This window comes from Physeter macrocephalus, chromosome 2 (assembly GCF_002837175.3).
Source record: "Physeter macrocephalus isolate SW-GA chromosome 2, ASM283717v5, whole genome shotgun sequence".
In the NCBI taxonomy this organism is placed as follows: Eukaryota; Metazoa; Chordata; class Mammalia; order Artiodactyla; family Physeteridae; genus Physeter; species Physeter macrocephalus.
The window spans coordinates 22,890,056-22,899,860 of NC_041215.1; the positions used below are offsets into that span (position 1 = coordinate 22,890,056).

The 9,805-nt window shown below is 53.1% G+C and overlaps 1 protein-coding gene and 1 long non-coding RNA gene across 3 annotated transcripts in view; one reads left to right on the plus strand and one right to left on the minus strand.

The window, feature by feature from the left end:
- Positions 1–1,906: 1,906 nt before the first annotated feature.
- On the minus strand, positions 1,907–5,942 carry LOC114487949 (uncharacterized). 2 transcript variants are annotated; one of them, XR_003683516.2, is made up of 3 exons: positions 5,767–5,942; positions 4,734–4,859; positions 1,907–2,819 (listed from the first exon to the last, which is right to left on the minus strand). It is a non-coding gene; the product is annotated as an uncharacterized lncRNA (long non-coding RNA). The 2 variants fall into 2 exon arrangements; XR_003683515.2 differs by having other exon boundaries at positions 4,734–4,862.
- Positions 5,943–6,145: 203 nt separating this feature from the next.
- Positions 6,146–9,805, plus strand: part of PWWP3A (PWWP domain containing 3A, DNA repair factor) — a 14,294-nt gene continuing 10,634 nt past the window's right edge. Inside the window, exons 1-4 of the mRNA XM_055081691.1 lie at positions 6,146–6,256; positions 7,135–7,259; positions 7,830–7,915; positions 9,005–9,075. Coding sequence (XP_054937666.1) covers positions 7,203–7,259; positions 7,830–7,915; positions 9,005–9,075 — 214 coding nt within the window. The 5' untranslated portion in view covers positions 6,146–6,256; positions 7,135–7,202. The remainder of the gene's footprint in view (positions 6,257–7,134; positions 7,260–7,829; positions 7,916–9,004; positions 9,076–9,805) is intronic.

Genomic DNA, 9,805 nt, shown 5'->3' on the forward strand with positions numbered 1-9,805 from the left:
GCGCAGACTCAGCGGCCATGGCTCACGGGCCCAGCCGCTCCGCGGCACGTGGGATCTCCCCGGACCGGGGCACGGACCCGCGTCCCCTGCATCGGAAGGCGGGCTCTCAACCACTGCGCCACCAGGGAAGCCCAAGAACCCCATTCTTGATTAGGCATGTGGCCCCCAGAATAAGGACAACTCTCCCAGCCGGCCTGCACCTAGGCATAGCTGGGTGGGTATGTTTGGACCCGCGGGATGTGGGGCAGACATGGTACATCCAAGGCCTAGGTGACTCAGGCCCCCCACTGCCCCTTGATCCCTGCAGTGGGCAGATGAGCCCCAAAGATGTCCACACGCTCATCTCTGGAAACTCCGTATATAGCATGTGAGATGGCAAAGGGGACTCTGCAGGTGGGATTGAGGTTAGGGACCTTAAGATAGGGAGATTATCCGGCACACGCACAGCATGGAATACTGCTTGGTAACAGAAAGGAAGGCAGTCCTGATACACTCGAGGGTTTGGAGGCATCTCCCAGGTGTTGCGCTGAGTAAGAGAAACGCAGCTCCAAAGGTTCCGTGCTGCACTGTCGCTTCTGTAGAACATTCTCAGGATGACGAAGATGGAGAAGAGTCCTGGTGCCCAGGGGTGAGGCGTGGTGGTGAGGTGGGGGTCTACCCAGGGTAGCTGGAGGGGGCTCTCTGTGGGGAGAGAAATGCCCTGTATCTTGACTGGTGGTTACATGAATCCACACAAGAGATACAATGACTCAGAAGTCTACACGCACTGTCCCCATGTCACTGTTCTGGTTTTGATACTATATTATAGTTACATAAGGTAACTTTTGGAAGAAGCTGGGTGACAGGTACAAGGGACCTCTCTGTACTACTTTTGCAAATTTCTATGAATCTATAATTATTTTTAAAATAATAAGATAGAAAAAAAATTTTCCTAGGGCACATCCAAGCCCCGAGGGACTCCTCTGTGTCACTCCACCTCCACCTTGGTCCTGGCCTCACTAGGCTTCACTTAGTTCCTCTGACGAGTTGGGCCTTCTGCCACCCCAGGGCCTTTGCACAGTTCCCTAAGCTCTGAAAGCTCTCTCCCAACCCATTCAGACGTCAGGTTTCAGGGTTAAACGTTATTTCCTTGATCCCCACCCACACCCCTGCTCCAGACAAGGTTGTCTCTTTGTAATTCTCAAAGCTCCCTGCACTTCTCCTGTATTAACTTCTTCAGAACTTCTATTTATTTTTTGGTACAGTGGTTACCAATCTGGACTCTGGAGCGGGACTTCCTGTTTCAAGTCTTAGCTCTGCCTTAGACAGGTGACTTAACCTCTTTCTATCTCAGTTTCCCTGAAAGTCCCCAATGAATCATATCTGCTGGTATAATCCTCTCCCCTTATATCTGAACTGGCCCTGTGAGTCACTTTCACCAAGAGAACATGGTGGAAGTGAGGCCGTGCCAGCTCCAAGCCTACACCTTAAGAAGGACTGGCAGCGTCCACCGTTGTGCTCTTGGGAACCTTGAGCAGCCGCGTAGGCAACAAGTCTGCTTCCCTGCTGAAGCGAGCATGTGGAGGGGCCGGGCCCTGAGAGCACGTGGAGAGACAAACCCAACAGGCCCAGGCTCTGGCTGACTCTCCAGCTGAACACAAGCACCCATGTGGCCACTGGCAAGACCAGCAGAAGCACCACACAGCTGAACCCAGGCGGGACTGCACAACTGTGAGTGAACAACTCGGTTCTTTCAGCTAATGGACTTCGTGGTCCTCTGTTGTACAGTGATCACCAAAACAACTGGGCTGATTATTATTATTATTATTTTTTGCAGTACGCGGGCCTCTCACTGCTGTGGCCTCTCCTGTCGTGGAGCACAGGCTCCGGACACACAGGCTCAGCAGCCATGGCTCACAGCACCAGCCTCTCCTCTATTTTACATGCTATGGGTAAGGGTCCCAAGTAACAAAAATGCTGCTCTGAGTTACAGAGGGATAGAGGTGAGGTGTGGATGGCTTCTGCTGTGACAGTTTGTCAGCTGCCCTCCAATATCCCTTCTCCCTCAAATAGAAGAACCCCACTCTTTTTTTTGTGTGTGTGGTACGCGGGCCTCTCACTGTTGTGGCCTCTCCCGTTGCGGAGCACAGGCTCCGGATGCGCAGACTCAGCGGCCATGGCTCACGGGCCCAGCCGCTCCGCGGCACGTGGGATCTCCCCGGACCGGGGCACGGACCCGCGTCCCCTGCATCGGAAGGCGGGCTCTCAACCACTGCGCCACCAGGGAAGCCCAAGAACCCCATTCTTGATTAGGCATGTGGCCCCCAGAATAAGGACAACTCTCCCAGCCGGCCTGCACCTAGGCATAGCTGGGTGGGTATGTTTGGACCCGCGGGATGTGGGGCAGACATGGTACATCCAAGGCCTAGGTGACTCAGGCCCCCCACTGCCCCTTGATCCCTGCAGTGGGCAGATGAGCCCCAAAGATGTCCACACGCTCATCTCTGGAAACTCCGTATATAGCATGTGAGATGGCAAAGGGGACTCTGCAGGTGGGATTGAGGTTAGGGACCTTAAGATAGGGAGATTATCCGGCACACGCACAGCATGGAATACTGCTTGGTAACAGAAAGGAAGGCAGTCCTGATACACTCGAGGGTTTGGAGGCATCTCCCAGGTGTTGCGCTGAGTAAGAGAAACGCAGCTCCAAAGGTTCCGTGCTGCACTGTCGCTTCTGTAGAACATTCTCAGGATGACGAAGATGGAGAAGAGTCCTGGTGCCCAGGGGTGAGGCGTGGTGGTGAGGTGGGGGTCTACCCAGGGTAGCTGGAGGGGGCTCTCTGTGGGGAGAGAAATGCCCTGTATCTTGACTGGTGGTTACATGAATCCACACAAGAGATACAATGACTCAGAAGTCTACACGCACTGTCCCCATGTCACTGTTCTGGTTTTGATACTATATTATAGTTACATAAGGTAACTTTTGGAAGAAGCTGGGTGACAGGTACAAGGGACCTCTCTGTACTACTTTTGCAAATTTCTATGAATCTATAATTATTTTTAAAATAATAAGATAGAAAAAAAATTTTCCTAGGGCACATCCAAGCCCCGAGGGACTCCTCTGTGTCACTCCACCTCCACCTTGGTCCTGGCCTCACTAGGCTTCACTTAGTTCCTCTGACGAGTTGGGCCTTCTGCCACCCCAGGGCCTTTGCACAGTTCCCTAAGCTCTGAAAGCTCTCTCCCAACCCATTCAGACGTCAGGTTTCAGGGTTAAACGTTATTTCCTTGATCCCCACCCACACCCCTGCTCCAGACAAGGTTGTCTCTTTGTAATTCTCAAAGCTCCCTGCACTTCTCCTGTATTAACTTCTTCAGAACTTCTATTTATTTTTTGGTACAGTGGTTACCAATCTGGACTCTGGAGCGGGACTTCCTGTTTCAAGTCTTAGCTCTGCCTTAGACAGGTGACTTAACCTCTTTCTATCTCAGTTTCCCTGAAAGTCCCCAATGAATCATATCTGCTGGTATAATCCTCTCCCCTTATATCTGAACTGGCCCTGTGAGTCACTTTCACCAAGAGAACATGGTGGAAGTGAGGCCGTGCCAGCTCCAAGCCTACACCTTAAGAAGGACTGGCAGCGTCCACCGTTGTGCTCTTGGGAACCTTGAGCAGCCGCGTAGGCAACAAGTCTGCTTCCCTGCTGAAGCGAGCATGTGGAGGGGCCGGGCCCTGAGAGCACGTGGAGAGACAAACCCAACAGGCCCAGGCTCTGGCTGACTCTCCAGCTGAACACAAGCACCCATGTGGCCACTGGCAAGACCAGCAGAAGCACCACACAGCTGAACCCAGGCGGGACTGCACAACTGTGAGTGAACAACTCGGTTCTTTCAGCTAATGGACTTCGTGGTCCTCTGTTGTACAGTGATCACCAAAACAACTGGGCTGATTATTATTATTATTATTTTTTGCAGTACGCGGGCCTCTCACTGCTGTGGCCTCTCCTGTCGTGGAGCACAGGCTCCGGACACACAGGCTCAGCAGCCATGGCTCACGGGCCCAGCCGCTCCGGGGCATGTGGGATCTTCCTGGACCGGGGCACGAACCCGCGTCCCCTGCATCGGCAGGCGGATTCTCAACCACTGCGCCACCAGGGAAGCCCTGATTATTATTTTTTATCTTTAAATGCATCATACTAACGGTATGATTCTTTTTATTTATTTACTTATTTACTTATTTATGGCTGCCCTGGGGCTTCGTTGATGCGCACGGGCTTTCTCTAGTTGCAGTGAGCAGGGGCTACTCTTCACTGTGGTCCATGGGCTTCTCACTGCGGTGGCGTCTCTTGTTGCAGAGCACGGGCTTTAGGCACGTGGGCTCAGTAGTTGTGGCGCACGGGCTTAGCTGCTCCGCGGCATGTGGGATCTTCCCGGACCAGGGCTCGAACCCGTGTCCCCTGCATTGGCAGGCGGATTCTTAACCACTGCGTCACCAGGGGAGTCCCGGGGCCGATTATTATACTAACATTTTAGGGTTCTTGTGTTAAATAAAATTAATAATTATAAAGTGCTTATAGTAGTGCCAGCATAAAGTGTTTCAGTCTTAGTTGTGGTTTTATTAAATGTCTTCTCCATCAGGCTGAGTTCCCTGAGTGCTATTTTCCTCACCACTGTATGCCCAGTTCCTGTCACCAAGTAGTCACTCAAACATTCGTTTAAAGAATAAGCACACACCCCAAATCATCGAGACTCACAGTTGCACCAAAGGGTCTACTTCTGAAGCAGCACAAATGACTGGCAGAGTCCGTGAGGGAACATTCTTTGACAAGATCCACCCTTCTCAGAAGTCTGTTTGGCTTTCATTAAAAATTTTTCCCCTTCTACTGGAAATGCATCATAAATATTTCTTGTTACCGAAGACATTTCAAAAAATAACTTCCATCATATTTTAGCTAACCACACCTCTACTGTTGGACATCTCAGGGCCTCCTGATTTTTTCCACAATATAAGTAACGCTGCAGAAAACATCACTGCACACCAATCTTTGTGCACATCTGATTATATCTTTACGATAAATCTCTGGAAGTGGAAATTGCGGGGTTGGAGGGTCTGCAACGTTTTCGAGGCGCTTGACAGATAACGTCAAGTCGTTTTCCAGAAAGGTACCAATCAATTCACATGTCTCAGCAGCCCCGAATTACGGCTGCCCATCTCACATCCCGCGTGGGGGCTGGGACTGAGAATTTCTCTCACCGAGACGCCCCCCCATGTTTCCATGCATTCGGGGCCCTAAGGAGGCCAAGGAGGGACCCCACTCAACAACACCTTGATCTTGTGAGCAGGGACTCCGACCCCCGCGTGACCGGGGCGAGCGGCCACCTGGCCCTGCGTGGGCTGCACCGGTGTCCACGGCCCCCTCGCGACCCGCCGCGTTGGACACAAAACTTCCCCGAACGAAGCAGGCCGAGCAGAAGCGGCTCCTGAACGCGGCGCCACGAGACGCCGAACCCCGAATTCTGCCTTCTACCCAACAGACACTCTGGGTCCGGCCGGAAGCGGAGAGGACACACTCGCGTGTGCGGCCGTCCGTGGGGTCGCCACTTCGCACACCTGAACCCCACACTATGTCTTCACACCGACCCCACGGCGACCACCGCACTGACGCGGCCGGCGCGCGGCCGGCGGGGTACCTGCTTCCCGGGTCACCGCCCACACAAGTGGGTCATGTGCGAAACGCACGACCACCCCTCTGGTGGGCGCGGGTCGGAACCGCCGCGACGCCTCACCTCAGGCGCCTCAGGCCGTGGAAGGTTCTGGAAGGCTCTCGAGGCTTTCCTCAGGGCCTCGGCGGGGAGGGGCCTCGAGGGCCGCGCGGGCCTGACAGGCGCAGGCAGGAGGCGGCGGGCGCCCGGGCCGGAAGATGGAGGTCGCCGCCGTCGCCGCCCACCTCGAGCCTGCACGCCCGCCCGCGCCCTTCAGTCAGCCTAGCGCACGCCCGCCTGTCTCTCTGCGCTTAGCCGGGCGGAAGGGGCGGGGCCGTGGCGGGAACGCGGGCTCCCCATTGGTCGGAGACGGGGGTGGGGCTTGGCTCCGCCGCCAGGCTGGCCCCGCCCCCGGCCCGCGGGAGCGGCGGCGGCGGTGGCGGCGGAGGCGGTGAGCGCGGGCGCGGACGGCTGCGCCTGGGGCGGCGCGGTTGCAACCGCCGTTGGACCGCCGCGGCCACCTCGCCCTCCGCGCCGGGCTCGGGGACGCCGTGCTGGGGAGGCGGGGCGCCCGGTGAGCCCGGCGGGCTGCGCCCCTCGGGTCGGCCGGGCGGGGGTTGAGGCGGCGGGGCCGGGCCTGGGGGAGGGGCGAACCCCGAAAGAGGCTCCCCAGGGCGGTAACCCGCCCTGCCGTGGGAGCCCCCGTCTCTGTTCATTGAACCCCTTTGCTCTCTGAACCCCTTTTCTGCCTGGACCCCATTTCTGCATCCTGAACCCCATCTCTGCTCCCCGAACCCCTACCTCTGCTCCCTGAAGCCCCTCGTTTGCTGCCTGAACCCCTGTCTCTGCTCCCTGAAGCCCCACCTCTGCTCCCTGAAGCCCCCATCCTCTGCTAACTGGACCTACCCTCTCCTGCCGGGGTGAACCCCTCTTTGCACAAACGACCCCCCCCCACGTCCTTTACTGTCACGGCCAGACCAGCCTTCCCCATTGATGTAATCAACGGCTGCAGCTGTCCAGTCCTTTCAGGGACACGGCAGCCAGAAGAGCAGTCATTTTCCTCTGATTTTATTTTTTTGCGCTGTGGTCAACTGTTAACTCCCCAAACATGGGAGGGTTGTAAGCTTTAATTGTTTTTAAGCTTTGATTGTTTACAACGCCTCTCCTGCCGACGTTGGAGGCAGGCCGATTTATTCAGGAGCCTTTTAAAAATAATCTAGACAGAACCTTTGGGAGGGACTTTGGTTGTATTTTATTTATGAAAATCATCCAGGCGCCTCCCTAGGCACTGAGGCCAGTCACTTCTTTTTGGCATTGAGCCCATTCAGTGCAGGATGATGGAATTGAACCATCTTGAGGATCAGCCCGGCTAACCTTTGCCCTTGAGGGTTGTGTCTGCGTTGAAATGGGAAGCAAACGATGTAATAAACCACCGTGCAAATTTTGTTGCAGGGCACATCGCGTCAGACCTTCAAGTACTTTGTGCCAAATCATTACTGCTTACCACATGAGTCTAAATCATGACGGATGCCAAGTATGTCCTCTGCAGATGGAAAAAGCGATTATGGCCTGCAAAGGTGACAGCCGTTCTTCTGTAATTTCAGGAATTAGAAATGACTTTCGGGTGACAAGTAAAATCTTTATCAGGAGATACCTAGGAGCTGCTTCAGCGAAATAATTGAGTCTGAACAGTTGGCGCTCCTCTCCATTGGCACTGATTCTCCCTCCTTCCCCGTCTAATGGGGTTTTGGTTGAGTGCTTACAAGGTTATGCTTCCGGAAGTGTCTTTTTTTTTTCCTCACACTGGGGAAAAAAAAAAAAATTTAACAGAGTCAGCTATAAAAAGGCATGTAAGGCTGTAACTCAAGGAAATAGCTGGCCGGGAGCCCTGATAGTAAATAACGGGAGTATCTCAGGGAGACTTCCCAGCAGCGTAGTGGGAAGAGGGCCAGATAAAACCCTGGTTCTGGTCTGGATCTGCTGCTGCACCTTGTGCCTCAGTTTCCCCGCCTCTGGAGTCCTTTGCTCCTTTAAGAATCATCTGCTGCATTTGTATTTATGGGTCGCCACGGCTTCTTACATTGTGTTAGCTGTTTGTTGTGTCTTAGTAACAAAGTTTTTTTTTTTCTTTTTTTTTTCTAATGTAGGTCTTGGCCGGAACTGAGAAGTCAGCCAAAAATAAGAGAAAAAAGGGATTTTTTCTAAACGTTCAGATACTTTCCCTAGACAACAAGTTAAGTGTTGTGTTTTTGTGATATTATCTTTTTTCCATATGGGATTTCTGATACCACCACTCTTTCCCCAAAAAAGCAAAGAGCAGTCTTAAGGGCTTCTTATCTTTTTAGTTATAAATGGGGTCCAAATAACCCAAAGAGGAAAACAACTGATTTTATTTCACGAAAGTTTGGAAATTGAAGATGTATACGTGGTACTGATGTCCAGCGAGATCAGTACAAAAATGGAACAAATGTAAATTAAACGCGAGGTAAACGCTCGTTGGGGTCCAAGTAGGGCTGTTTCTTTCCCACAGATGTATTTGTGTGTCTTTTTTTCAGAAACTTGTGTGACAGCCCCCTGAGTTTTGGGATATTTGATGTTTGAGCCTGTGCCTCTGACAAGAAACTGTCGTTTAGCATTCAGAAGGCAAACGTATGGGTGTGGGGAAGCACGTTATGTTGTGTTCTTGATCGTCCGTGGTGGAAGGACGTAGATGACTGGGAATGATTAAAATGCCCAGGTCATGTGTGTCTGACGGGAGAATTCCCGATTCTAAATAGAGAATGAAACCAAGTCAGCTCCTGCTCCCGCCTCCCCGCGTCCCCATCCCTCTTTCTTCAGAGCCGCTCCTAAGCCTGCTTAGTCCACAGCTCACACTTTCCTCGAGGCTGGGAAGGTAATTGAATACTCGAGTTTGAAAGGAAAGCCCATCCTTTTAAACTAAAACATACCTGCTGGGCCGTAAACAGCTTTTAGTGACGTTATCCTCTACTCTGAAAATCTAACAAAGGAGTTATTTGTGCAGTTGAAAGTGGGATTTGCCGCATAAAAGTCACAATTTGAATTCATTTTTGCTCTTAAATCCAGCCAACCTTTTCTGTCTTAAAAGGGGAAAGGAAAAAACAAAAACAAAAACATTCATCAGGGTCCTTGCTGCCTCTCACCTCAGGTGCACGAATTCCCAGTTGGCGTGACTTTTGGTTTGAGTGGAAGGGTGCGAAGGAAAAAAATGAATCTAATTCTTTTGTCGTCTAAAGCAAAACATGTTTGAAAACGTCTTGGTGGCATGGCTGGTGGCGTATAACGGCCGTTCCTGTCCCTGCAGAATTAAGGTGAAAAGCACGGGAGCCCAGATCCTGAAGAAGTCTCACATTGAAGGCATTGCTTCCTCGTTAGGTAAGAGCATGTTTTTGAGTAACTGTGAGGTTTTAATAAAGTAAGAGGCACTTTGGGAGAAGATGGAGACTCAGGTCTGCAAAGCGACCCTGTTCAGGGTTTTCCCCTTCATACAAGGGAACTGGAGGAGATGGGTCTGCTTTCTTCACCCTTTCTAGAATTTGCCCCTCGAGCCCGTCCTGTTGTTTTTTTTTTTTTTTGCGGTACGCAGGCCTCTCACTGTTGGGGCCTCTCCCGTTGCGGAGCACAGGCTCCGGACGCGCAGGCTCAGCGGCCACGGCTCACGGGCCCAGCCGCTTTGCGGCATGTGGGATCTTCCCGGACCGGGGCACGAACCCGTATCCCCTGCATCGGCAGGCGGACTCTCAACCACTGCGCCACCAGGGAAGCCCGCCCGTCCTGTTCTTGACTCCCAGGATGGCCAGTGGTGGCATCAGGGTCCACAGGCCACATCCGCGGCCCTGCAGACCATGCAGAAGGGGCACACCTCCCTGAAGAAAGGGGGAGAGGCTTTTCCTCTTTTTATGTGTTTTGCTTATCGCGTAGCAAGAGTGAGGAGCTTCTCTGTTGCTGGTCTGGCCTCCGCCCAAGGTCTGAGAAGCAGTTGGATGTGTATTTAAATTCTATCGCTGAGCCCAGGGGAGAAAAAAGGGTGTGACCGGCACCAGCCTTGCTGCCCCGGTGTCTGCGGGCTGTCGGGGGCGGGGGGGGGGGAGGTGGGGGGCGGCGG